General features: G+C 56.8%; 1 protein-coding gene across 3 annotated transcripts; it reads right to left on the minus strand.

The window, feature by feature from the left end:
- Positions 1 to 352: 352 nt before the first annotated feature.
- On the minus strand, positions 353 to 27,952 carry WNT4 (Wnt family member 4). 3 transcript variants are annotated; one of them, XM_032495403.1, is made up of 5 exons: positions 27,226 to 27,952; positions 12,963 to 13,198; positions 4,107 to 4,238; positions 3,869 to 4,011; positions 353 to 3,072 (listed from the first exon to the last, which is right to left on the minus strand). In XM_032495403.1, exons 1-5 carry the CDS (start codon positions 27,300 to 27,302, stop codon positions 2,704 to 2,706), a joined length of 957 nt encoding a protein of 318 aa, XP_032351294.1. In that variant the 5' UTR covers positions 27,303 to 27,952; the 3' UTR covers positions 353 to 2,703. The 3 variants fall into 3 exon arrangements, with proteins under 3 accessions (XP_032351294.1, XP_032351293.1, XP_032351292.1); XM_032495402.1 differs by having other exon boundaries at positions 353 to 3,171; positions 4,107 to 4,196; positions 27,226 to 27,944; XM_032495401.1 differs by having other exon boundaries at positions 353 to 3,171; positions 27,226 to 27,938.
- Between the last annotated feature and the right edge of the window lie 7 nt (positions 27,953 to 27,959).

Genomic DNA, 27,959 nt, shown 5'->3' on the forward strand with positions numbered 1-27,959 from the left:
TTTCCATTTGTCCCCCACCTCCTCAAATCAATACCCACTTTGCCAGCCCCTCCTCTGTCATTGTCTCTGTCCCTTCTCTCCACATCAGTGCTTTAGAATGATTCTGAGACCTTGGATCAGGCCAAGGTTTGAATAGCTGGATCAGAGAAATGCAGATACAGCCTCTGGGTGTCAAAGGTGAATCCCAGACAGCATGTGGGTGGGTTCCTTGAGGCCATCAAACCAGTTACTCAGAAGGTGAAAGGGCAAAGAGGGTCCCCATGGCTAGAGTTTGCTACTGTTTCTCTGCTTTCCCCATGCCCTTCCCCAGGTCTCTCTTCTCCCTCTTCTACAAAAAGAGTCACTGCCACAGTTGCAAGATAAAGAAATAATCATTTTATCGCGCATCGGACTATTTCATGGGGATGTCACAAAGGCAAGGAGCCTAGTATAAAAATTGGGGATGGCGCAGGGACAGCAGAGGGGGTAGCAGCAGCCAGAGGCGGGGCTTGTCCAGCCCTAGGCCTCAGAGGACACCTTTGCCTTGTGGTAAGACTAGTGGAGAGGGTTTCGGGCAGGGCTTGGACCCTCTGGCCAGCTTCCAGGGTGGGTGGGCTCTGTCAGGCCTGTGCTGGTTCCTCCTCTTTATTTGGGACAGTTTGGAGCTGGGTGTGTCCAAGGAAGTGCCATTTTCCTGCGTCTGTGGATCCCTTTGGCCTTTGGGGTGCTGGTGGCAGCGGTGGTCGGGCTGGGCAGAGGTTGCAAGAATCTTGGTTGCTTCACCGAGGTGACACCCTTCAGAACCCAGGAGGATCTGCTTTGAGGAGCCTCCTGGTAGGTGGAAAGGTGAAGCCTATGAACGGGCACAGGCATTCTCACTTCTTCCTGGGGTAGTGCCCATCTTACCAGCATCCAGCCTGGATCTGCTAGTCCCCAGGCTCTGGGGACAGGACTTGGGGTGGGGGAGGGGTCTCCACTGCTTCCTTTGTGTGGGCCTGGCCTCTGCAGTGAGGGGTAGTATTTTCCCTGGCGCTGAGCAGACAGCTGAGCAGAGCCCGCCAAAGGAGCAGTGAGCCCAGCTGGGCTGCTGTGGGGACACTCGGTCAGCTCAGCTTTCATCCACATCAGAGCCTGCCTGCCCCACGATTATCCCTGCATTTGAATGTGGGTCCAGCATCTCACTTGGTTTTGGCCTTCTTGGGTGGACATTGAGCAGAGAGCTTGGCTGGGGGCCAAGGGTGTTGACCCTCTCTTCGTGAGGGAGCCAACACCAGGAGGCACAAAACACAGGCCTGGAGTAGAGCGTCTACAGGCTGGAGCCCGTGTTCTGGATCTGAGACTTTGAATTTAGACACAGAACCCTGGAGCCAAGAACTTGGGGGTCTTCTGAGATCCTCTGAAGGGGATCCCAGAGCTTAAGACATCAAACCAGGAGCTTGAAGCCCCAGTGTGGGGGCAGCTTGGAGACTGGGCTGAGAGCAAGGCCCTCTGGGGGTTGGGAGCCCATCTGAGAAGCAGTTGGGTCAGGCCAGGGCTCTCTATGTGCAGGTCCTGCTCACAGAAATTTGGGCTGGGCTCCTGCTGGTTTGGCCCTGCACAGGGCCGGGCCCGGGCTGCTGGTGCTGGCTCTGCGGGGCTCCTCAGAGCCCGAGGTGCCTGGGGGCGGGAGGGCCTCTGCTGCTGAGACCTTACCTCGTCAGCTTTCCAGCTGTCCTCCTGTTCCCTCAGAGCCTGCTCTGTCTTGGCTGGAGGGCTCTTCTGGCTCTGCCTCTGCACCTACTGGCTGTGGGACCTGGCTGCGCCTTGCCCTTTCTCCTGCAGAATGGGCACAAGCATCCCTGTCTTGTCCTCACGAGATTGCTGTGGTCGTCCAGTGAGACAGCCCAGGACAGGGCCCAGAACAGTATCTGCTCGATAGATTTGGTTAAGGGAGTGAAATAAAGGTTGGGAGAGGGCTTTGCTCCTGTGTGTGTGTGTGTGTGACGTTTCCACTCTTAGCTTCAGCAAGGAGCAGCACCATGAAGAGACGCACACTGGGGTGTTGCTGTGAAGGCCCTGCTGGGGTCTCTGACTTGGGACGCAGCCGTATTCCTGCCTGGGAGGGACCAGGGGGTAGAGGTCTCCCTCTGTGAGGGGTAGCTTGGCTGCTGGGCTGTGGGGTCTCACAGAGGTTGAACCTCAGCTGCCCTTGGCTGCCTGAAATTAACCCTTTGCCCTGGACCTGGTATCTGCCCATCTCCTTTGCAGAGGGCTTGAGAGACGAGGCCACCGAGCTGAAGCAGCCAGGGATCTGTGTATGTCTGGGGGTGCCACTGCCATGGAGATGGCGCCCATACCCCTGCCATAGGGTCACCCCTTTCCCTGGAGGGCAGAGTCAGTAGGCATGTGGCTGTAACACTCTTTGTTACCCACCTTAAGTCTACAAGTAGAAAAACAGATACAGATAACTGAGTGGTCAGCAGCAGCCACATGTGGACAGCCAGAGGCATGAGCAAGGTCCCTTTGGTCAGTGGCAGCCACAAGGGTCCAGGCTGCAGGGAGGCCCCGGTTGGTGCTCTTGGGGTCGCCCGCCTGGTTTCGGCAATAAATAACATGAGGACCCAAAAACCAAACCAAAACAAAAAATACAACCAGTATCTTTTGGGGTGGGTGGTGAGGGACTGTTTAAATTATTGGCCTTCCCCGGGCCACGGGGTGGTTGCTGGGCGCAGAGCCGGGCGGCAGTCACCGGCACGTGTGCAGCTCGACGAGGCGCTGGCACTGCCGGCACTTGACGAAGCAGCACCAGTGGAATTTGCAGCTGCAGCGCTCAGCTAGCTCTACCTGTGCTGTGTGGAAGCCACGGCCGCAGCACAGCAGCTCACAGCCGTCGATGGCCTTGGATGTCTTGTTGCACGTGCGGCCCCTCGTGCCCAGCACGCCGCTGCGCATGTCCTGCTCACAGAAGTCTGGGCTGGGCTCCAAGTACACCAGGTCCTCATCTGTGTGTGGCTTGAACTGCGCGTTACGCGGCACCAGTGCCCTGGAGGAGCCCACACGGCGTGGCTCCACCTCGGTGGCTCCATCAAACTTCTCCTTGAGTGCATGGCCCACCTGGCGGAAGGGCGGCACGGCTCGCCAGCACGTCTTTACCTCGCAGGAGCCCGACACCCCGTGGCACTTGCACTCCACCCGCATGTGTGTCAGGATAGCCTGCGGGGGACGGGGAGGGGAGAGGGGCCATCAGGAGATGTCAGGGGAGGCCAGGGAGGGGCCGCTAGGGGGTGGGCAAGGCGGGGGCAAGGATGCGGGGAGGCCCGCAGGAGAGGAGGAAGTTTGACTGTTGTGCTCCCTCTGTATTAAGCTCCTGCTGTGTGCCATGGTAGGCTGGTAAACTGTTGGGAACAGTTGAAGACACTGGCCCAGCCCTTGGGGCACTCGGAGTTGATAGAGGAGAGACATTAAAGGGCTGTGTCATACAAAAACAGTGACGTGATGGAGAAGAACACGGCTGCACTGGACCTGCACAGGAACCTTGCAGTCGGGATCAAGGTGGCAGATGGTGTCACAGTTAAGCACATGACCTTTGCAGCGACACAGAGAAAGTGTCCAGCTCTGCTGTTTATTATGTGATGTGTGTGACAAAGCGGGATGGAGACCATACCTGTGTAGTTATGTGTGTATGGGGCACGTTGGGGGCACACGTGCTGTGCTGCGGGCCACACACATGGTTCTGTAACACCTGGTCACCTGTCTGCTTCCCTCTCCCACCACCCTGCACCCCACTGACCTGCAGGAGGTGCCTGGTGCTAGTGAGAGCCTGTTTCCCGAGTGGCACATGGGTGGAGAGTGGGGACCTCACCGAGCCCGCCCTCTCCCAGATGAGGGGTGGCGGGGCTGTGCACGCTACCTTCCTGCCGGCCTCGTTGTTGTGCAGGTTCATGAGGGCCCGGCTGGACGAGGCCCCCTTGTTTCTCTCCCGCACGTCCACGAACGACTGTGAGAAGGCCACACCGTAGGCAATGTTGTCCGAGCATCCTGACCACTGGAAGCCTGGGGTGCGGTGGGCATGGGGAGCCGAGGGTGAGTGAGGGCCAGGGCCCAGGCCCCTGCCCTCCGCCCGCGCCCTCCCCACTGCCTGCACTCACCCTGTGGGCTGACCCCATGTACCGTCCGGTCACAGCCGCACTTTTCAAGCTCCCCGCTGCTGCATGCCCGCGTCACCGCGAAGGCCACACCTGCCGAAGAGATGGCGTACACGAAGGCCGCCTCCCGAGTCCCTGTGGGAGGCAGAGGGAGGGCAGGGCTGGGTCCCAGTGCTCCTCCCTGCACCCTCCTTTTCAGAGGGGAGGGGTAGATGGGGCCTCCATCTTGGAGAGAGCAAGGCAGGCTGACTCCCGTGGGCCAGGACTCAAACGCTGTGCCGGTGCTTGTCCTTACCAGACCAATGGCTAAACACACTTGCACACGCCGATCACTGCTCCGCGGTCTGCACGTGTGCTGACCCCTTATCCTCACAGCACCCATCAGTTAAGTACTGTTATCATCCCCGTTTTCAGAGAGATTAGCCAACTTGTCCCAGGTCACACAGCCCATGGCTGAGCAGGCAGACAGCCCAGCTTCAGTGCTCTGAGCTACCGTCATGTCCTGTTCTCACAGCCTCGCCACAGGTTTAGTCATTTTATGAGACAAGAAGGGCTCAGAGAGGTGAATTAATTTAGCAAGACTACAGAAGTAGCAGAGCTGGCCTGTCCACCCAGCCCTTTTTGTACCTGTTCCCCAGCTGGCCCCTCTAGGCTGAGGGGTCCCCCACTCTATGAACCTGCCCCAGCCCCCCTGCTGAGACTGGGCCCATTTCTGAGACTATCTTGCTTCCTTACACCTTTAAGAGCAGATCATAGTGACAATGGCCCCTACTGCTTACCACAGCCATTGCTGATGAGGGGATGCCCTCTGCCGCTGGGAGTTTTATCCGTGCCCATTTCACAGATGGCACTGTGCAGGTTTGGGGAGGGGAAGGGGGTCCCAGTCTCCCAGGCAGGAAGGGATAGGACCAAGGCTCAAACACAGGTCTGTCCGCCTCTGCTGCCTGTCTTCCCTTCTGCCCCGTGGCTTCTTGGCGGTTCTATTTCAGTGCCTGCCCCATCTCCTGCCTGAATGGGTGTTTTTATCCTCCTAGGAACTGTGCCTCAGGGGGTGTAGCTGCTGTGTAGCCTCTTTCTGGGGGTGTGGGTGGTGGGAGGGAGTGTATTTGTGCGTGCGTGTGTGTGTGTGTGTGTGTGTGTAGTGCATGTGCACACGGCTAGCTGGGTGTGTGACCAGACGGGCTCTGCTCCTGTCCTGGGCCCTGTGAGGGCCTCTGTGTGCCCGTGACTGTCCTTCTGTCTCTTGCTGGAGTGTCTGTGTCCGCAGGAGCGGAGGGGGCAGGCTTTGGCCTCGTGGTTGGCAATTACCTCTGCGACACCCAGGTCTGTGCTCTCGGCTGCCCCGGGGAGCAGTCGCCGTGGTCAGGCGGAAACAATCACCTCCTGTGTGCCCGCGTCTGTGGACAGGCAGCGGAGGCCGAGTGCTGGGGCCGGGGGCAGCGCAGCCCCGACGGCTCAGGACGCCCTGTTCTCGGCTCGGCCCTTGAGCCGGGGATACTGCCCACCACCCACTCTCCACAGCCCACCCTCTGCCCTGGCCTGGCCATTTGGGGCCAGCATGAGGGGGCTTGGCTGGAGCCACAGGGGCCTTGACAGCCCGAGAAGGAATCCTCTCCAAGTTAATCGAGGTTAATAGCAGGATCATGTTGGTTGGTTTTGTGCTGTGGCCGCCCAAAGAGAGACGACTTTAGTTTCTGGTATTTCTGGTATTTCCAGGCCTGAACCAGCACAAATCTCTGCCCCAAAGACCAGGGGGGAAGGGAAGGCGGGAGGTAGGGTGGATGGGACTGGCAGGGTGGCCCCAGCTCCTGGCCTGGCATGTCCTTTCTCCTCTGCTTCTCTGGGCCCTCAGGCAGCCCCTGGCCCAACCCCAGCTCTGGGCCCACCTCCTCTCCCGAGTGCTAGCAGTCCTGGCTGCAGAGCTCCCTGTCAGGTGGCTCAGGGAGACCCCTGCCCCATCCCCAACCAACATCCATCTCCAGGACTCCAGGCCCCCTTACCCTGGCCTTGGGAGCAACTGGCTACGGTTCTCTCCATGGGGGCCTGGAAGGAAGGTGATAACAAGAGCTGAAGCTTGGGGAAGTGGCCTGTGCTGGGCGCTGTCTCAACCCCTGATGGAGTTTATGTACTCTGCACAACAACCCTGGGAAGTAGAGACTTTTCCTCCTCATTTTCCAGAAAAGGAAACTGAGGCACTGAGTGGTGAAGCAACTGGTCCAAGAACACCCAGCCAGGAAGTGGCGGAACCAGAATTCGGACTCAGGCAGTCTTGACATGATTCGGCCTCGCAGAGCCTGGAGGCAAGCCCACAGGAACCTCCCTGCTCCCCGACAGTACATCTCTTCCCATCTCCCACGTGTGAAGCCATGAGCTGTGGGACGTGTCTAGTTCCTTCTGTGGGTTCTTTCCTGGGGGTGGTGAGCAGCTGGCCTGTGCTCAGCACAGGAGGCCCCAGAGGCCTGGAGAATGTAGATGAGCAACTGTGCCCTGAGAGCCGATGGCAGCGGCTCCTCCAGCCTCTTGACTCCAGCGCTGTGCCCCTCTGGGCTCGTCCCCTCTGCCCAGCTGGAGCTTCACTCCCCGGTGGGGCACCTGGCAGAGACCACCGAGACACAGGAGAAGGATTGTGGTGCGACTACGAGGGCAGCAGAGGGGAGCTCCCCGGTGACCGGCTAGATGAATGGGCCCTGGTCCGGGCGTTGGCCGGTTCCAGCTGCAGCGGGGAGACAGTCCTGGCTCTGTCCTCCTGGGACAGCAGAGCCGGCTCTTGAAGGTGCTAGCAGCTGCCCTGGGACCTTCTGCCTTTTCCATAAATCCATTTTCCCCCTCCCACAGCCAACACCTCTCTTCCTGCTCTCCCTTCTTCCAGGGCACCTCCTTCCCTGGCTCCACCAGCTTAAATCCTGAGTGTCCTCTGGATCCTGCCTGACTGCCATCTTTTCCAAGGTGTTAAGGCTGCCGGGGGCTGGGAATTCAGAGTTATCCTGAGGGGATAGCTCCACTCTCTGAGGGCTTACGAGGGCTTTTCCATCTGCTGTCTAACATCTGCTCATGGCCACCTGAGCGATTGGCTCTCTCCGGCTCTGCCTGATGGAGGAAAAAGTGAGGCTCAGTGGCTTGTCTGGGGTTCCCTGGCCAAGTGGGAACTGGAACCAAGGCCCGCCTGACTCGAGGCCTGTGCTCTTCCGTGAACATCATGTGCACTGTCTCCCCAGATGTCAGAAGAAAGAATGTTTGAGCAGGAAGGAGTGTTTGGAAGAGAAACAGATGAGGCTGAGTTGGGCTGGAAAGGAAGCTACGGACATGGTGATCCTTGGGGCACCGGGCAGGTGTCCTGGTGGCAGTGTCATTCCGAGCATAACTCATGTGTTTCCAAAGCAGACCCAGTGGAAGTTCTGGGGAGGTGGGGCAGGACAGGCCCGGGTCTCTGAGAAAGTCACTGTCCTCGTCCTCTCCACATCCCTGCCCCCAGCCTGCTTTCCAGTTTCCTTTGCTTTCTTCTCTGCAAAGTTCATCTCTTCTTGAAACCGCCTCCAGGAAGCCTCTTTAGATTTAAGAGGCAATGAAAGACAGGGGAAAGGGGAAAGGCTTTGGAGCTGGACAAAGCCATGTTAAGACTGTTACTGGTGATGTGACTTTCCCCAGTTCTAACGTGAGGAAAATGCTGCTGCCTGGCAGGCAAGACCCCAGCAGTTCTGCACATCCCTCCCCCCATCATGGACTCCCAGGACTCCGGGCGCTCTCACTGGCCTACCCGCCCCACGCAGAATCGGACAGACTATTTCATCTTCTAAGTGCCTCTGCAGCCAGATTGGAAGGTCCAGGGGCCAGGCTGTCCCTCACCTTCTCTGCCCCACCTTGAACCCAGCACAGGGTTGGGCACAAAGCAGGCCCTTCACAGCTACCTGGAGACAGAGGTGGGTACTGGGGAGGAGCGAGGATGCTCAGCCGGGCAGGCCTGAGATCTAGTCCTAGCTCTGCCCCTTCCTAGATGTGTGATTTCAGTTTTCTTGTTCATAGAAATGGGGCTGATCATAGTTCTGATCTCTTCAGATGGGTATGGAAATCTCATGAAGTGACAGACAGGAAGTGCTCAGCCCAGTCCCTCGCTCAGAGTAGGTACCTGGGACATAGTAGCTACTGTGAATGTTGAGTTGGGCACTTAAACCCTGAGGGCCTGTTGTCCACATATTTGCATTGGGGTAAAACCTTCCTTAGGGCAGAGACACTTCCTTTCTCATCAGACATCTGTTAGCCACATGCTGTGAGCCGGGCTCTATAATGGCACCAAGGATGCCAAGGATGGGAAGCCAAGGTGAGTCTGTCTTCAAGGAAGCCCCAGTGCAGAATGTCTCTGGGGTACCCCCTCCTCAGACCTCCTGTGCCTTATCTGCTGGCACCACAGGCTGGCCTGAGAGGTCCCCAGAAGGAAAGAACGTTCTCACCCTCACTGGGTCCAATGTGATGCCAATATTGAGGACAAAGGTGAGAACACAGGTGTTAGTCACTGCCCAGGCCTGAAAAGCATCTGCTCAGCTCCAGCCTGATGGTGCCGTCAGTGAGGTGTCCTGGATGTTAGACGCATGGGGAGTGGAAAGACAGTCTGGGCTGAACCGTCACTTTGCTACAACCAGTGCACCACATCACCTCCCGGTGAGGCAGCTGGAGCCCAAAGGGGCCTCAAGGCTCATCGAGTCCTCTCTCGGGACAGGAATGTGATCAAGGTCACAGAGAAAGATGTGAAGAGGCAGGGGGAGGCCCCGCATTGTCTACAGAGGGAGGGAAGCAGGAGAAGAGGGGTTGGCATCGCCTTCCCATATGCCTGCCCTGCTCTGGCCAGCCCGCTCTGAGACCCAGCACACCTGCTGCTCACGGCCACACCGAACCTTCGCCAGACTCCACCGCCTCTCCCTCCCATCCTCAAACTCTTGTCGTTCATTCCACAAATATGTATCAATTACCTCCCACGTGCAGGCGCTACTCTAGGCACTGGGATCAAGCAAGGACCAAACCACAGAAAGGCCATCCCACACCTGGCCCTGAACGCCTGCTCAGCCAAAAACCACCCTCTGCCCCATCCAGCTTCACCACATGTCTGGCAGATTTTCAGCCAGAGGACACAGTTTGGCCCTGACTTATACACAATCGTCACTGGTCACCATTATGTCACCATCTGTCTTGCCTCTGTAGGCCAGTAGCAGGGGGCCTACACTGCCTGGGAGTGGAGGGAGGGTGGGGTTGGAGCCTGTGTAACCTCGGGCAATGCTGGCAGTATGATAGCTGCCCCTGTCCCCTGAGGGGTGCCGTGGAATCAATCGGCCCTTTGGAAATATCATCTCTGACTCCTGCCGGAAGCCTGGGAGCTGGGTCCTGGGATTGCCCCAACTTTCTAGGGAGGAAGGCGCAGAGACAAGGACAGGGGATGGACCCTGCCCAGGATCTCATGCCAAGAGCTGGCAGGTGCCGGATCTGGGTGCACTACACCCTCTGCCTGCTGTCACGTGGGAGCATTCCACACTCAGGATTGTCGTGAGGGGGGTCTGATGCAAGACAGCGCCCAGGAGGCCCTCAACAAATGGGGCTCCTTTTCTCCAAGCACGCCCTGGCTCTGGGAGGGATCTGTTTTCTTTTGCACAGCAAAGAAAACTACAAAGAAAACAAAAAGACAACCTACGGAATGGGAGAAAATATTTGCAAACGATATGACTAATAAGGGCTTAATTTCTAGAATATATGAACAGCTCATACAACTCAGTAACAAAAAACAACCCAATCCAAAAATGGGCAGAAGACCTAAACAAACATTTCTCCAGTGAAGACACACAAATGGCCAACAGGCACATGAGAAAATGCTCAATATTGCTAATTATCAGAGAAACAGAAATCAAAACTACAAGGAGGTACCACTTCACACCAGTCAGAATGGCCTCATTAAAAAAGTCCATGAATGATAAATGCTGGAGAAGGTGTGGAGAAAGTGAAACCCTCCTACACTGTTGGTGGGAACGTAGTTTGGTGCAGCCACTATGGAAAACAGTACTGAGATTCCTCAGAAGACTAAAAATAGACTTACCATATGATCCAGCAATCCTACTCCTGGGCATATACCCAGAGAGAACTTTAATTAAAAAATATACATGCACCCCAATGTTCATAGCAGCACTATTTACAATAGCCAAGACATGGAAACAGCCTAAATGTCCACTGACAGATGATTAGATAAAGAAGTTGTGGTGTATTTATACAATGGAATACTACTCAGCCATAAAAAATAAAATAATGTCATGTGCAGCAACATGGATGGACCTGGAGATTGTCATACTAACTGAAGTTAAGCAAGAAAGATAAACAAAAATTCCATATGATATCACTTATACGTGGAATCTAAAAAAACTACACAAATGAACTTATTTACAACACAGGAACAGACTCACTGACATAGAAAACAAACTTATGGTTATGGGGGGAGAGGATGGGGAGGGAAAGATTGGGAGTTCAGGATTTACAGATACTAACTACTATATATAAAATAGATATGAGAGGGTATAACCCAGTGGTTAGAGTACATGCTTTGCATGCACGAGGTCCTGGGTTCAGTCCCCAGTAGTTCCTGTTAAAATAACTGACGAAATAAACCTAATCAACAACCCGCCCACCCCCCCCAAAAATGGATAAACAACAAGGTCCTACTGTATAGCACTGGGAACTATATTCAATGACCTATAATGAGAAAGAATATGAAAAGGAATATACATGTATATATGTATATAGCTGAACCACTATGCTGTACACGAAAAAGTAATACAACATTGTAAACCGACTATACTTCAGTTAAAAAAAAAAAAAAAAGAAAGTAGATCTTAAAAGTTCTCACCACAAGACAAACATTTTTGTAACTGTGTGTGGTGATGGATGTTAATTAGACTTGCTGTGGTGATCACTTCATAATATATACATACTATGGAATTATTACATTATACATCTGAAACTAATATATGTCAATTATACCTCGATTTAAAAAAGAAGAAAACGAAAGTAGGTAGCTGAATAAATACATCACACAGAGATTTAAAAAAAGAGTATCTGGGAATTCCTTGTACTATTTTTGCTATTTTTTTGTTAGGTTTGAAATGACATCAAAAACAAGCCCCCCCCCCCCCAAAGAGAAAAAAACACCAGCATGAACAAAGAGCTTTACAGCACAGAGGTAAAAACAACCACCTGTTTGCAGGAGCTGGGAAGACTGTGGAGGAGGAAGCTGCTGAGCTGGTGGAGAAAGAGGGCTGGGTATTTGGAGTAGAGGAAATAGCATGTGCAAAGGCACGGGGGTGTGAAGGGGCCTGGCATGTGAAACCCTGCCAATCTATCCACCAATCCACCTACAATATGGAACACCTACTGTGCATGAGGGGCTTCCCATGCTTGGGGTCTGCTGTTTGAGCCTAGTACCTGGGCCTCATCAGGCGGGCAGCCCTGGGTGCTCGGCAGGGGAACCTTCACCCTGGGAGGTCCTCTGCTACCAGGCCGCTGACTGGGTCTCCGCTTCTTTTCTGGAGCAGCAACGTTCAGTCATGCCAAGCATGATCGTGCCTTTTTGGTCCCTGCCAGCTCCCAGGAGAATGGCTTCCAAATTTCTATCACAGTTGGTTTCCAACAGCATCCAAATGGTTTGCCACAAGCCCAGCAGCCCTAGCCGTCCAGGACCACAGGTGCCAAGACAAAGGTTGGCCCAAGCAGTGCCTTCCTGCTGCCTGAGCAAGTCAAGGGGCCTGTTGACTGGAGGTGGCTCAGGAGTGTCAGTTTCACACTCAGGAAGTAGAAGAGGCCACTGACTTATAACGCTCCCTCGAGGGCAGCGGCTTGACCTGGTGACCTCTCAAGGAGCCTTCCAGTTGCATGGAACATTCTCTCTGCCCTGGCCCACCTTCCTCTGGCTTAATGCCTTCTCATATTTCTGGTGTCAGCTGAGGGCCCACCTCCTCAGGAAAGGTTTCCCTGAGCATCCTGTCCTGGCCAGAGGAGGGGTCCAGTCTTGTGCTCCCGAGGCTCCCACATCCCCTCCATCACAGCATTCTCTCATCGTGGGTAAGAGCAAGACCCTGGAGCTGGACTGCCTGGGCTCAAGTCCTGGCTTGGCTATTTTTTGGTTCTGTGACTTTGGGTGAGTTGACCTCTCTGTGCCTCAGTTTCCTCATGTGCAATAAGGAGGCCTATCTCAAAGGGCCAGATGAGTTAATACTACTGAAAACACTTAAAGCAGCATCTAGTCCCTAGCTGGTGCTCCTGGTTTGTACGCTGCTGCCCCTGCTGAGCTGTAGTCGCTGCTCTGACTGTGAGTCCGGGAGGACAGGATCCGGGTGCTGTTATTCCCAGGGTCTCCAGGCTGGGCACGGTGATGCTCTCTGCACGGTTCGTCAAAGGTACAGACGAACAAGATGGGCTTGCTTACGAGAGGCCGTTGCTAAGGTAAAAACAGCATGGGGCTGGGGGTCTGGAGTTCCAGGTCTGAATTCTGATTCTGCCGTTTACCCTCTGAGGAGCCCTGGGCAACTCTATCCTTTTTCCCTTGCCTGAGCCTCAGTGTCTGACTGTACAACGGGATGGGAGCTCAAGGACTGACAAGATGGCACACTGTCTTGTGCTGCACAGCCAGAGAACAGCATCCCCCTCCAATAGCCCTCCAACCCAGACTCCTGCCTGCCAGGTCCTGATGCTCCTGGTGCCTCCATCTGCATCGTATGTGGCTTTAACTTGGTAAGTGATGGAAAGGTCAGGTCACTCATGGGCATGTGGTTCCCTACCCAAGGACACGATGGTCTCTTCCAGGGTCCGCAGCACCCCCGCCAGCCCCTGCCTCACCTTGCGTCACCACCTTGCCAAAGACAGGCAGCGAGTCGAGCGTGGAGCAGTTCCAGCGCCGGTTCCGGAACTGGTACTGGCACTCCTCGATGGCGAGCTGGGCGCCGCGGCGCACCGAGTCCATCACCTCCAGGTTCCGCTTGCACATCTGCACCTGCCTCTGGATCAGTCCCTTGAGCTTCTCGCATGTCTCCTCCTCGGAGATGCTCCCCACCGAGGACAGCTTGGCCAGGTACCTGGGGAGAGGGTGGTGGGGGGTGGGACGCGACGCAGAGCCCCTGCCCTCCTCCTTCCATGCCCAGGCTGAGGCCATGCCTCGCCCAGGTGTCTGGGGGCCGACTAGTCCCAGCGATGGGTCCTGGAGGTCGATTTCTCTCTGGATCCAGTGATAGCCCTCCTGCCCAGCTCCTGGGGTGGGAAGGGGGCAATGCTGTCTTGTACAAGGCCTCTGTCTCCAGTTAGACAAAGAAGGGGGAGCTCTGGGAGGGAAGCTGACAGAGCCTCTGTGGGATCTCTCCCTGATGGGGTAGCAGCCCCTGCTCCAAACTCTGTGCCCTGATGTTACCTCAGACCTGGCCTATGGGCTCCAACCGCTCCATATCGAGATACCCTCTAGGTGGGAGGCTGCAGCCACTGTCTGCCCTGGCTCTCTCTTTCCCGCCCCCAGGCAGGGACCCCCATGACCTAAGCCCACCTTCAGGATACAAGGCCATGATCCTCACTGCCAGCCACATCCCAGGGCCACCAGGTAGAGACCAGCATCAGTGCTGCAGCACCTGGGACGAGGGCAGTAGGGGGCTGGGGAATTGGAGACGGTGGTGGTGGTGGGGGCTTTAAAAACAAAGCATGCCATGCTCTCCTCTCAGCCTCTGGAGTTTTTATAGCCTGAGGATGGGGCACCAATATTTGCCCCACCTCACAGGGTTACAGTGAGGACTGCAGTCCAAATGAGATCATTTATGTCAGGGCACTCTGGGATGAGGCACCTGTGGGAAAGGCTTCTACTGCATCCATTTCAGCAAGGACAGAGAGAGCACTACTGTTGATTTGAACACCTACTATGTGCTATGCACTGCGGCCAGCACTTCTTTCTGTTGCTTCCTCACTCCATATCAATGAGGTGACAATTATGTTCATTTTGTGGCTTCTAAAATAAAGGCTAAGAGGGTGACATGCCCAAGATGACCCAGGTAACAAGTGCCAGAGCCAAGCTTCAAACTCCTGCAAACCCCATGGGCATGCCTCTTGCCTGTTGCCCTGCATGAGGGCCCTGGAAGGCTCTGCCCCATCTAACGATGGCCACTTTGTGATCTGGGCCAGGAGCTCACGGGGGTGGGGCAGAGCTGGGGAAAGACCCTGTGAGGAAGAAAGTGGTTTCTCTCTCAAGGGAAGGGAGTGCATTAACTGAGCACCTACTAAGCGCCAGGTATGTCTCAGAGCAGTGAGATGACTGTCAAGGTCACCTGACTTGTAAAGGCAGACATGGATTGGAGTCCAGGTCCGGATGACCCTGAGGCTTGTGCTCCAAACACTGCCCCTCAGCCTGTCCCCTCTCATCACCCCAGCATCCCTAGCCAGGGCCCAGTGCACATAGTAGGTGCACAAGTGGCAGCCTGATGGTGGGAAGAGAGCTGAGTGGTGACTCTGGAAGTGCTCCTCTCCTTCCCCTGCCTCCCTGTCCCACTTCTTCAGTGGGAGATGCATCCTCCCAGGGCAGGGTTCCCTGGTGCTGCCTCCCAGGTTCTTGGAGGCAAAGCAGAGTGCACAGGATCACAGACTTAAGGAATGTTCCCTGCCAGGTGGTCTGGTCCAGACTCCTTATTTTACAGGTCAGCTCAGAGAAGAAAAGGGGCCTTTCCATCACCTGCCCGCAGGAAACTCAGACCCTGGTTCTACCTTCAGCCTCAGCCCCACAGATCAAGGGCTCTGAGCAAAAGAAAGCAAATGTCCCACTGCCCCTGACTCCACAGGGAACCAGCCCAGCAACCCCAGTCTTCTGAGCAGCAGGGGGCGATGACCCTCTTAGGGGTGGAGGTGAAGATGCTGGTGCATCTTACAAGGGAAGCTGCACAGATCTCTTGTCTAAGGAAGGATAAATGGGGAAGCCCATCACTCTCCGGGACTCAGTTTTTCCATCTGTAATGTGAAGGAGAGACCATGCTTGCGGCCAAGTCAGGGGACTGTTGTCAGGAGCAAGAGCGATCCTGCATATGAAAGATGGTCTGACCGGGGTCTGAGGCAACGAGGCAGAAACTCGACGTCTGTTTGCTGAGCAAGGGAATGAATAAGTGAGTGGCCCCAGACAGAAAAGCACACAGAAAGCCTAGTAAGATAGGGGAGATTTTTATGACGATGACAATAAGACACTTTTATGGCCCTTCATCAGCAAAGCCTAAATACTTTACTTACATTATTACATTTAATCCTCACAGCAAGCCAAAGAACCCCCATTTTGTAGAGGAGGAAACTGAGGCACAGACAGGTTACGCACTTTGCCTTGGGTGCAAGGCCTCAGAGCTAGTAAGAGGCAGAGCCAGGACTCGAACCTGGTTTTGTCCGGCTTCAAAGCCTTTGGTAGAGACAATATTCTTTTATGTAGCTCAAGGAGATGAAGGACACCAGTGGGCAGAGGCTGCTGGGAGCTGGGTTTGTTCAACCCAAGGTGCAGTTGGTGGGCTGCCTGCAGGCTGCCAAGCTCTCCAGCCCCACGGGTGCACAATCAGCAGCTGGATTCTATATGTCAGGCACCTGGGCTGGACCAGAGCGATGGTTCTCAAATCCGGCTGTGCATCGACACATTCGTGGGGTTTGTTGAAAGCACAGGTGTCTGGGCCCCACTCCAGGCAGGGCCTGCTGGGCATCTGGGCTTTTAACAGGTTCCCAGCAGCAGCTGTGAAGCCAGGCTGGCACTAGCGTGGAGGACACTTTATGGGAAGCCCTTGGGGAACCACTGGTGAGGCTTCCTTTTAAGCCCAAGGGAATCTGATTCTGGGACCCGCTCTCTTCCTCACTGCCGCACCAGCCCCCTGGCTGTGTGGCCTGAGTCTGGCTTTCTTTGTCTGGAAATGGAGGTCGTGGTTCCTCTTCTGCAGGCGGCTGTGAGAAGTTAACGTGATTAGACGCGGCTGCTGCATCCGGCTTTCACCCCGGCACATCATGAGTGCGCCGTAACTGTGATGGTCTCTCCCTTCCCTGGCAGCATGGGCTGGTGGAGGTGGGCGGTCTCGGGCTGAGGCTGTCTAAGCTGCCTTCACTTTCCCCACGTTCCTTGCCTCCTGGGACTCTCCCAGTCTTCTCTACCAGGTCCTGCCCAGAGGATGCAGACTAGCAGTGTCCTGAGGCGCAGGCAAAAGCCTGACTTTCTCAGACAGGAGACAAGGGTGGCTGAGGGTCAGGGGTAGGGTGCGTCTGTAAGGGAAGGGGGCCGATTTGGCACCTCAGCCCTGCCTGGCTGCTCCCTCTGCCTCTGCCAGCTGAGGGAAGGGGTCCCCCGTGGAGCTAGTCCCACCTGGTGCTCTTGGCCTGCAGGGGGCGCCAAGAGCCTGACTACTGGCCATGGGCCAGGTCCACGTTTGGGAGGCCACAGGTGAGGGGACAAGGCGTTGGGCCTAAAGCTGGATCCTTTCCTGCTCAGATGCTAGGGTTGGACTCTAGAAGAAGGGGGCGCCCTATTCCCTCTGTGACGTGGGGGCATAGAGCTGGCATGTCCCCATCTCAGCCTCTGCTCTTGCGTCCGGCCAAGGGGCCAGGTTGGGCTGTGCTGGGCCCTGGCTTCTGTGTGCAAGGCAGGGGTTCTCTGGGCAGGGGAAGCAGGCTGGGGAGGCCTGGCTGAGCCACCAACCCACTTTGTGACCTTAGGCAAGTCCCCACCCAACTCGGAGCCCATCTCCTCACGGTACCGTAAACGAATGGGTCTATGTCAGAGTTGGCTGGGATGATGGGGGCAGGGGGTGGGTCCAAGCCTCAAAGGCCTCCTGGCCCCATGCCAGGCTGATAGATTGAGCCCCTGCCACTGAATGAGGAGGGAGATGGACCGGAGGAACTACTCATCCCCTCTGCCAGGCTCAGGACTCAGTGAGGGGACACAGGCTAAAATAACAGTAGTAGGATTTAGGGGTGAGCTGCTGGCCTGCCATGGCTGTGAGTCACTGGGACAGCTTCCAGGAAGCTGAGGGACCTCTTCTGCTGAGGAGTGTCCCTGTCCCCAAGGCTGGCACCAGTGCCCACCACCCCCAGCCCCTGCCTTCTTCTGGCCCCACAGCTGTCCCCTTCCATGCCATAGGAGGTACAGCCCCACCCCCCAACCCGGCTCTCTCCAAACCCAGAATCTTGCTTGGGAAGGACTGGGTGTCAGAGTTGGAAATGGAGCTGGGAATGGGGTGGGGACAGTTTGTATCCCAGGCATCACAGGCCCTTGTCCATGCTGCTTACTTGTCTGGCATCCAGTTAGGGTACCTGGCCTCATTTTACAGACGAGCAAACTTAGGCCCAGAGAGGTGGAGTGATTTGCCCAAAGTCACACAGCTAGTGAGTGGCAAAGCTGGAATGCACACTCAGCTCGAACTGGGAACTCTCTTTCCCCTGTACCCTGGTTGTGGCTCTGCTTTGTTTGACAGCCATGGGGGGCTGACGCCACCCTCAATGTCACGTCGTGTCTGTGGCCTCCTTGATGCCTAGCCCAGGGCGTGGCGGGTAGAAGGTGTTCAATAAATGCTTGCAGTATGAGTGGAGGCTCTGTCCTGACTAGGTCCCCTCTGCTCCCCTCCTGGTAGAGTGCTCGGGGGTGAGGGAGGAAAGAGGGGCTCCTTTGCTTTTCAGTCTGCTGAGGACTTGGAGACCCTTAGGGGCAGGCGCAGTTGGTCCCTGGGGCCTTAGGAGCCCCCTCCCCACACCTTAAGGTGGCTCAACCTTTCCCCTAGAGACACGCTTGCCACTCGCTAACCTGGAGTGGGGTGGGGCTCAAATGTCAGCCGCACAAGCCGTTCCTGGGGGAGACAGAGCCTGGGCGTGATTGGCGCTGGCTACCACTGGGCTGGGCCAGCCGGTGCAGGGTCTTGGCCATCCCTGCTTCTTCTCTCTTTCTGGTTGTTGCCCCAGTTTAGGCTTCTTCCTGCCACTGCTGAGCACAAGCTTAGCAATTTGCTACCTGCTGCCCCGGCCACCCAGGGCTCCAGCCACAGCCGTGCCATCGATCGGGTTACCCCCCGGCCCAGGCCGCCCCACGACCGCTGCCAGCCAGCTCATGCCCAATCTTCTCCAACGGGGGCTCCGGTCCTTCAGGCTCCTCCCAGGAGGCCCTCCCCGCGCCCGGCCCGTGCCTGCAGCCTGCAAGGCTGGAGGGCCCTGGCCCTGCCAGGGAGATCAGATCCTCTCAGCCACCTGCTGTTTTCATTAGAAACTAAAATTAGCTGGGCTTGTCCCAAGCTTTTCCAGGTTTGCTTGCTTTTTAAAAAAAATATACAAATTCTTAGAGGAAAATCCGCACCTCTCTGACTCCTGCCCGGCTCTTGCTCTGGGCGTCAAGAGGACAGGGGACGGGAAATAGCTGGAGCGTTTGGGAGGCCAGGCAGATCAGTGTCGTGGGTCCTGGCCCCACGAGTGTCCAGGTGGGGGCTGGGACGCCAGCCCAGGCCTCTCTGCCCCCTCCCTCTGGCCTCCCGGCCTGCCCGGGCCACATTTAGAGCCTTCAGGAGCAGTCGTGCCTGTGACACCAGAGAGAAAGGAGGCCAAGCGGGCGGGAGGAGGAGTCTTCCGGAAGGAAACGGGTGCTTGCTGAACAGAGCCGCCTTGGGAGACGCAGCCGGGTGAAGGCTAGATGGACACAGACCCCATCCAGGACCGTGTTCTCATGGCGGGTGGGGAGGACCTAGTTCCCCAAGATGCTTTCACACCTCCAATTGTTTTCAGACCTTTGAAGGTTTCTGTATCCGCTCTTAATTTCCTGCCATCCTTCCCCTGACAGTGTCCCTGTCCTGGAGGCTTATCCCTTTGCATGGCAGGCAGTGTGGTGCACTGTGCAAGAGAGATGGACGGATGGGTCAGAATCCCATCTCTGTGTTACCTGAGGCCAGTGAGGGAACATCTTTGGGCCTCAGTGTCTTCACCTCCAGAATGGGGAGCAGAATAGTTCTGATCTCAGGAGGCTTAAATGAATTAAATATTCAATAGTAGGCACTCCTTCTCTGTTGGTGACATCATTACATCATTATCATTAAGATGTTCATCGTCATCATCACTGTCATCTCAAAGCCTCTTCAGAGTCCCTCGAGCTGGACCTTCTTCTGGACCACAGACTGGTTCTTCTCATTTGTCTTATTTGGCTTGGCTCCATCAGCTCTCTTTGATCTGGGTTCCCAGCCTTTTTTTTCAGCTGAGCACCCCTGATGGGAGGACACACGTCCATTGGGAACAGTGGATCATACCAGCCTCGATCGCAGCTGTAGATTTCTGTCAGAATCTCCTGATGGAGTATGCAGAGTTAGAGAACATGTTTCCAGTGATTCTGGCTCATCACATGGATCCTCCAAAGACCAGGAGTATAAGAGATGGGATGAAGTGGGGATGGTGCTGTTAGATTAGGAGCTGGGATGCTGGGGTGAGGACAGCAGGGGTCCAGGACAAGTTCCGGTGTGCCCAAAAGACTTGGAAACCATTCGGGGGACTAGATGACTGGAAGAGAGAGACTTTACATCTGTTGTCACTTGTGCTTTTTAAAGAATTGTCACTTGCGCTTTTTAAAGAATTGTCACTTGCTTTACTATATCCTTATTGAAACCATGTAGGGTTGTCCAGGTGGGTATCAATCCCTCCCTTTTACAGATGAGGAAACTGAGGTTCAGAGGGGCATGTGTTCAAGGCCATGCAGCCAGGAGTGGTCAGGATTTGAAAACAGGCCATTCTGGCTCCGAAGCCTGGGCTGGCTCATCAGACTGCAGAGATGGCCCAGGGTACCGAGGGCATGATGATTTGGCATCTGTGGGCAATGATCTGAGGAAGGTGGTCTCATTCTTTCACTGATGAGTCTTTCTAGAGCCCTGTGTCTTTTCTGGACTATAGTGAAGGCATCTCTCAGGGTTGCGTTCAGGAGTGAGGAATGCCAAGGGGGGAGCCATCTCAGTGGTTATGTGACTGCCTGGACAGTGTCTGGGCCTGGGGTCCCTGCAGTTTCTTGGGCCATGGAAGGAGTTGCTGCCATCAGCCTGTACCCCCTGGAGGGGCAGCCAGCGCGGAGGGGCTGGCCTTGGAGACACTCACAGTGGGTGTGGGGTTGGGGGTGCTGCCTGCCTGCCACCTTCTTTCCAGATGTGGTGTAACTCCAGAGTTCTCAATGCCCAGGTCAAGTTCTCTTTGCCCCCAGTGCCCTTCCTCAGTCGGGGGAAATGATGGCCTCCTCGGAGTCCAAGGCCCCACCCCTGTACCTCAGGGTGTGATTCCCCCTCTGCCTGTCTCCTGGGATCCCCAGCTCCTTCTCTCCATTCTTAGAAGCTAGAACCCCCATTTTCTGTCTCTCTGCGTCCCAGTTTCCATTATTTTCAGCACCCTGGTGCCCCAGCTCCCTACAGTTCCTCCCTGTCCTCCATTTCCTACTAGGGAGCCCCCATGTTCCATCTCATTGTATTTGTTCCCAGGAGCTGGTGGCTGGCTCAGGGCCAGAAAGTAGCCACTCAGACCTGAACCTGGATGGTTTCAGAGCTGGGCCAGGGGTGAGGATTTTTCTTCTCTCTCTGGGGCACTTGTGGGGTGGAGGCGAGTAGGTGTCAAATTTAAGGCACTTACTGACCTTGCCTCGCCTCCTTGTTTTCCAGTAGAGAGCTTCTCCCCTACAAAGACCCATCCAACCCTTGTCCCCAGAGTGCCTTTCTTGCCCTTGGAGTAAGGTTCAGGCTCTGGTGGTTCCAGGTTTCTAGTGGGTTCCATGGCCTTGGCGCACCCCTTCTAAAGGCCCGATCCTGGGAGAGCCTGTGGCTGAGCGCCTCCCCCGCCTCACTCCCCCACAACAGGGTAGGGCAGATGGGAAAACCTTGGTTCCTCCCTTGTCTCTCATCACCTCCAGCAGAGATGCCTGGCTAGGGGGATGGGCTGCAGGCCTGCTTTCATCTGCTGCAGGGAAAGTTCTGGGAAGACAGTCGGGAGACTGGGGTGGAGTTCCAGCTCTACCACTAATATGCTCTGTGACCCCAAATGCCTAGCACAGTGCCTGATGGTCTTGACAAGTGAGTGCTTCACAAGATTAAATGAGGCTTACCAGGCAGTCACTCTCCTGCTTGGAGGTTCAGTGTCCCAGAACGGGGGTGAACTCATCATCTCTGAGAACCCCTCTGACTCTGATGGCTGTGATTCGGTCCTCTTTGCCTGGGGTACTGGGGCAGATGGACATTCCTGCCTCAAGAGGAACACTCTGCTTGGGAAAGAGTTCCTGAGACCCAATCCTGTGATGATATGACTTGTGTGTGAACAGGGTGAGAAACCGGGTCTGGAAGGACCATTCAGAGTCACAGAAGGAAAGAGGCCCCTCTAGTCTCATCAGCAATTTCATGCTGCTTCGAATGGGCCTCTCCAAAGTTCCTTCGTAAGCTGCGAGCTGTCGGGAAGTTCCTTCCCTCCCCGGACACATCCCTCTCTCCATCTACCCACCTCTCCCCGCCTCTCTTCTCAGACCAGGTCCCCTCCACTGCGGGGGTTCTGACTTGGCCAGGGAACTTTGAAAACAGAGTTTGATTTCAAGTTTGCCAGGAGATGGGGGAGGTGGAGAGGGGTTTGGAGTGGGGAAGGAGGAGCTGGGGAGGGTCACGGCAGGGAGCGAGCCTTCTCCCTGGTTTGGCTGAATCACAGAAGATGCAGTTCAGGACTCAGAGATAAAACCTGGCAACTCCTGCGGAAATCTGGACAGCAACCATGGGGTCGCAGCTTCGCCTCCCAGCTGAGTTTAACTGAGTGGCTCTTGCAAGCTCGTTTGGAGTGGGGGTAACTGGGGAGGCAATGGTGGGCAGCTGTCACCCCTGTATGTGGCTCCCTGGCCAACTCGGTGCCCGGCTGGCTCAGGCCAAGCCCTTCTTCCCAGAGGGAGGAACAAGAGGAGGAAGCTTCGTGCAAATGCTCAGCTTTCCAAATGCACCCACAGGGACCAAGTTGGGCAAGTTTCAACAGGTTTGGGGAGCACTGTCTTGTCAGATGCTTGCTGAGTTGCTCAATTGCTAATCCAGGGTTGAGGGAAGAAAGTCAAGCCATAGCAGACAGCTGGGTCGTGACTGCTGCCTGAGCAAACCCCTGGGGCAGAGCCTGGTCCCGGGGCCCTGGGAGGAGGGTGAGGGGAGAAAGCACTTAGCCTGGCTCTGGGGGGTGCCCTGGCCGGGAGCTGCCAGGTGACAGGCACACTTTCTGATACTCACTTTGGCACATCTTAGCATCACCTGAGACACAGGGCAGTAGAGCAGAGCCTCCCTCCTACTCGAGGTCTTTGAAGGTGGGCCATGATATGACAGCAACTTAAAACCCTCTGGAGTGAACAGGCCCTTCCTTCCTTTGTTCACCAAATGTTGACTAAGCACCTACTACGTGCCAGACATGTGCCAGGCACCGAGGCTGCTGGGAGGTGTTTATGTCACAGCCTCGGCCTCCAGAGGTTTATAACCTTGTAGAAGAGGTAAGAAGCCATACTCTTAGACTACAGTTAGATATTCTCAGAACAGTTCTATAGTTGGGAATGAAAACCATGAGATCTGGACACATGAGAGCAAGTCAAGTTCAAGTCCTGCTTCTGATGTGCAGAATGCCCTTGGGGAAGTCACTGCACCTCTGGGCCTCTGAAGTGGGGCTGAAAAGAATGCAGACTCCCTCCTGTGAAGGGGGAGGGGGACAGTTTATGTGGTTCTCATAGGTTCTAATAGATGCTTTTTAAGACACTGATTCTCAGTCGGGTGATTTTGCCCTCCAGGGGACATTTGGCAATGTCTACAGACATTTTTGGTGGCCACCTCGTTGAGGCATAAGTGGCATGTAGTGGGTAGAGGCCAGGAATGCTGCCAAACATCCTATGATGCTCAGGACAGGTCTCAAATGTCAATGGTAGGATCTGAGAAATACTGATGTGAACATGTGAACTATAAAGGGCCGTGGGTGTGTTAGTGATTGTGATTCAATGCCCACAGCCATGGGAGGTGCTCCAGGTGGATGGTTTTTTTCTATTTAGAAGGGAGGGTTTTTTTTTATTTTAGCTGGAGATGAGGGGGACCCTTCCTGGGGGAGACAGACCACACCTTTACCTGTGGGGTTGGCACTGCACATCTAGGCTGGCTCTGCCCACACCTGGCCCAGCAAGTTGTGCTCAGGGAGTTACACACCCCTGCCAGGTAAGCAGGCACACAGGAGCTTGGCCAGGAGACGGAGATGCATACCTGCCGGGAGTCAGATCCAGTGGGGACTGAGATGCCTCCCGCAGTGGCATGGAAGGGGCTCCAGAAACCGCTCCTCGGGCCGGCAGGATCTGCCCGGGAGCCAGGCTGGCCTCTCTGCCTTTGTGAGGCACTTCCAGGGGCCCTGGTTGAAGAGCAGGTAGGCAGCAGCCTAGGAGCCTATCTGTGTGACTTGTGTAAGATCACAGGATCTGGACAGAACAGTTTTGGGTAAACAAGGCTTGGGAGCAGCACCCCGAGCAGCAGGCCCGTTCTCTCCAACACCTCTGTAACCAGGGGCACGTCTTCCCCAGTGCAGTGACAGCCACCCTCAGCTTCCCGCAGTGGCCATGCTGCTGTTTCCATGGCTGTGGCGGGCACTGTGCTCAGCATGCTATGAGCACAGGCTCACTCTGCCCTCATCACCCCCAAGGACGGGTACCATTTAACAGATGAGGACTGAGCCTCAGAGAGGCTGAGTAACCTGTCCAAGGTCACTCTTCTGGTCAGGGGCAGACCTGGGGGTGGAACTGCGTACTGTCTGTCCTGGAGACACAGTTCCTAGCCACTCTGCTGGACCACCTTTGAGTGCAGCACAGGCTCCCTGCCCTGGCCTAACAGGCCTCCGTTGGGGCCCCAGCTGCATGCATTACTGCCTGTCTTCAGTGTCCACAATGATGAAACCTTAGTTTATCTGTTCTCTAACTCTTCCAGTACTTGCACTTGGGGTTCAGAACCACCTGCTGAGGATTGTAGCCCAGAGGGGAACAGAGGCCCATCCAAGGTTGCTGAGCACTGGGGGCCAAGCTGGGATTGGAACCCTGGTCTCCCGACTTCCAGCCTAGCCCCAGTGCCGGGGGGAACATTCAGAGACAGAGCCCAGGTCTGTGGCAGAGTCCAGGTCTTCCACTGATGGACTGTTTTCATCCATTCATCCCTCCCTCTGTGGTGGGAGCTGCCACAAGCTGTCAACTAGCTCCTGGTGCCAGACACAAGTCTAATCAACGGCTTCCAGCTTCTCTGGGCTTGCCCAGGCCTCAGGCGGCAGAGCCCTCCCAGCTCCAAGCTCCACCCTGCCCAACAGCTGCACGCAGCGGGACACCTGGCCTCCCCGCCAGGCCACCCGCCCTTCTGAGACAACGGACAGCACTGGCTCTTGAACCGGCTAGCCAACTGACCCTGGATGGAATCCTGACTCCAGGTACTGGAAGGGGAGTGGACACTCAGGCCTCGCTCCTCTGAGAGCACTGCCAGCCATCCTCTTGGGGCCAGACCTCCAGCGTGGCCTACACTTGAAAAGACACAGTGCCAGCCACCGTGCCTGGAGGGACATCTGCCCGCCAGAAGCTTTTCCTTCTAGAGGCAGCTTTTGGGTCAGATGCCTCTGACATTTACTGGCTAGGTGACTTGGGGCAATTACCTCTGTGATCCCCCAACTTTCTCATCTGTAAATTGGGATTCAGATGTCGTCAGTATTTAGATAGCACGGGGGGAGCTATTCTAATTATTGTGGTCCAGATTCTACGATCTCCAGGACAAGTCCCCTCCATAACTGCTCCAGCTCATTCAGCTCATCCCTCTCAGAGCAACAGCATGCACACTGTCTCACCCATTCGTGGTTTTGCTCTTATCTTGTCTTCCTCCAAGCTCCTTGGGGGCCAGGCTGTGACATCTATTTCCCCCAGAGCTGGCCCAGTCCCTGGCCTGGGGTTGGACCCAGTATTGGAATGTGTCCAGAGCTCCCTTCTCCATCACAGCCTCTCTGGTTCGGTAGGATCCTGGGAAGCCTCTTGTTCCTCCTGCCTTGGGCTGAACAGAGAGACCCTTGGCTCAAAGCCCGGGGTGGAGCAGGAGTGAGCTGGGTCATCCAGAGACCTGCTTCATGGCAACCTGAACCATCACTGCTGCAGAGAACAGGTTTGCCAACCTCTCTTCTCCCTCTCGGCCTCCCCTCCTCACCTCACCCCCTACGGCGCAAGCACGAGAACTGTGTTGGAATTCCCCATGGTTTGCGTGACCCAAAGCTGGGGCTGCCTCCCTAGCTGGGATTTCAGGCTTGGACATGGCTGAGGACGGGTAGTGACACTATCTGGACCACACTGGCTTAACTTTGGGACGGCTTCAGGGAAGGGGGTATGTCACTGCCCGGGAGTCAGGGCACCTGGGTTCAGTTCTCATCTCTGAGTTTAAGCAAGTAGCTCCCCCTCCTGGGGCCTCAGTTTCCTCATCTATAAAATGAGGCAAGACACTAGATGCTCTTGAAGGATGTCTCTCTCTTCCCTGAAAGCCTGAGTCAGACCCGTGAATTGCCACCTTTCCCTTTTTCGTAGCCCTCAGTCCTGAGCTGGTCAGACCCAGTTCTTGCTCTTCCTGCCGCTCATGCTGACTTTGGAGACCCCATGCTCGGAACCTATGCTTCCGAGACTCAGCTCCAGGGGTCCCAGACTCCCCCATGTCCAAATCAGCTCCCCTCTTCGGCTCTGTGACCCAGGCCCCACTCAAGGAGACGGCCTGCCGAAGGTAGTGGGAGGAGGCGGTGGGCCTCGGTTTCTGTACACTTTGCCACTGCCCCTGAAGTGTTAATCAAATTAAGTCTCCAAGAAAAACAAAAGCTCTGCAGCCACTTCGGGCTGCCTTGGAGTCACTCACTCTCGCTCTCGGAACAGCTGGGAGAATTCCACATCACCTCCGTCCCCCAAGCCCTGGGTGGCTCTGACCCCAACGAACACACTTCTTCCAGCCTGCAGGGCCCGGGCGGCCGCAATGACCTCATAGCAACAGCCATTGGACACTCAGGGCAATTTCATGGGAGATATTTGTTCTTTGGTCTTGATGCAGAGAGAATTTTTTCCTCTCCCGCTGTCTCCATGGAAACCCCAGCTACACTGTTGGCTATCCCCCTTCCCACCTCATGCTTTTCAGATCAATATTGGAGCTTGGCTCCCCACTGGCTGCCCACAGCAGATGGGGGCAGAGCTCTGGGCAGAAGGAATTGGGACCAGGGTTAAGCCTGGGGCCAGGGGAATGGTCACTGAGGGGGATGAAAAAGGTGTCCAGCGTCCTCTTGCTTCTCTGTTCCCCCACTCATGAAAGCTCATCCCTTTAGAATCCCTCCACCCGCCCCAGTGAACCTTCTGTCCCTTCGCAGGGAGTCCCCTGAGCCAGGCCCAGTCAAGGAGAAACAGACAGACAGGTCACCAGCGGTCACCACCCCTTCCTCCTTAGGCGAGACACAGGGAGGTAGGGGGCTGTTGTCCTCTTTAAGGTCTGGACGGAGTTTCTTCCTGCCCCAGCCGGCCAGCGCCAGCCTCGGGCTTTTGGAGGCCGGTGGTCCCGGTTCCGTCCCTCCTTCTATCCGGGATCCCGCCCCCTAAGTAGAAACAGGTCCCTGCACACCTCCAGCCCAGCCCGCAGTGCAGCGCGGGGCAGGTCGGCGAGGGCAGCTAGCTCCTGGACTTCTCGGGACTAACCTGCTATTTATTAGGAGTCAAGGTCCCTCCCGGTAGTGGGCTTCCTCGGCGACCTGTCAGCTCAGTCCGGGCTGTGCTCCGCGCCCGACGACCCACTCCAGCCGCCGCCCCGCGCTCGCACCCCTTGCGCTCTAGGGATCCCCAGGACGCCGCCGCCACCCCTGCCTTCTCGGTGCTGGGAGCAGGACCCGGGCAGAGGGGTGTCCAGAGGGAAGCCCAGGTGGTGGTGGCGGCGGCAGCGCAGAGGGCGAATGAACCTCGCGTCCCGCGGCCGAGACACCTGCCGGGCGCCCCCGCGCCTGCTGCCCCGCGCCGCCTGGCACCGGCCGCTGCCCCCAGGGCCTGCCCCGCCCCGCCCCACCCGGCCCCAGCCCGGCCCAGCCGGGTCCCGGCCCGACTTACAGCCAGTTGCTCGCGGCGGCCGAGAAGACGGCGAAGACCAGCAGGCGCAGCGAACGCAGGCACGAGCGGGGACTCATGGTGCCGCCGCGGGCGCCCGGCCCTGGGCAGCGGCAGCGGCCGCGGGGTCCTCCCGTCGGGGCAGCAGGTGGGCGCCCCGCGGGTGGGCTGGGGCGCGGCGCCGGGCGCGGGCCGGGGCGCGCGCGGCGGGGCTCTGCCTCCGTGCCTGCCGGCAGCCCTGCCCGCTGCTGCGCCCGCTGCCCGGCGCGGACCAGACTGTCAGCGCCGCCCCAGAGCCGGGATGCGGCGGCGGCGGCGGCGGCGGAGGCGGGCGGGCGGGCGGCCGGGGGGGCGGGCTGGGGGCGGGCCGAGGATGGGGTTACCTGGGCGGGCCCAGCGGCCCGGGACACCCCCCAGGGGCGGGCCGGAGCGGCGGCGGCCGCGGCCGCCCTGGCCCACGGGACTGGCTTCTCCGGGGGCCTCCCCGGCCGGGCGCCCGGGAGAACCTGGAGCCCAAGCCCGCTCCAGGCACGCCTGGCTGCGCGTCGTCTAGCTCGGTCGGGCTAGAGGCGCGGCGACCCAGCTGCCCGGTCCCCGCCTGAGCCTGGGGGACAGGCGGGCACAGCTCCCCCAGCCCGCCGCTGCGGGCACTGCAGCGTCGCCCTCGCCGCCCCGCCTCGCCCCCCGCCGGCGCCTCGGAGCCCGACCCCGGCCCGACCGTGGCTGACCGGCCCGAG

This window comes from Camelus ferus, chromosome 13, assembly GCF_009834535.1.
Source record: "Camelus ferus isolate YT-003-E chromosome 13, BCGSAC_Cfer_1.0, whole genome shotgun sequence".
Taxonomy (NCBI): Eukaryota; Metazoa; Chordata; class Mammalia; order Artiodactyla; family Camelidae; genus Camelus; species Camelus ferus.

Excerpts from the sequence above, each read along its gene's own strand:
- WNT4 (XM_032495401.1), bottom strand. The coding sequence starts at position 27,302 with ATGAGTCCCCGCTCGTGCCTGCGTTCGCTGCGCCTGCTGGTCTTCGCC. Across the intron at positions 13,199-27,225 it reads GCCGCCGCGAGCAACTGGCT|GTACCTGGCCAAGCTGTCCT; the intron begins GTAAGTCGGGCC and ends CCCTCTCCCCAG. Across the intron at positions 3,172-3,868 it reads ACAACGAGGCCGGCAGGAAG|GCTATCCTGACACACATGCG; the intron begins GTAGCGTGCACA and ends CGTCCCCCGCAG.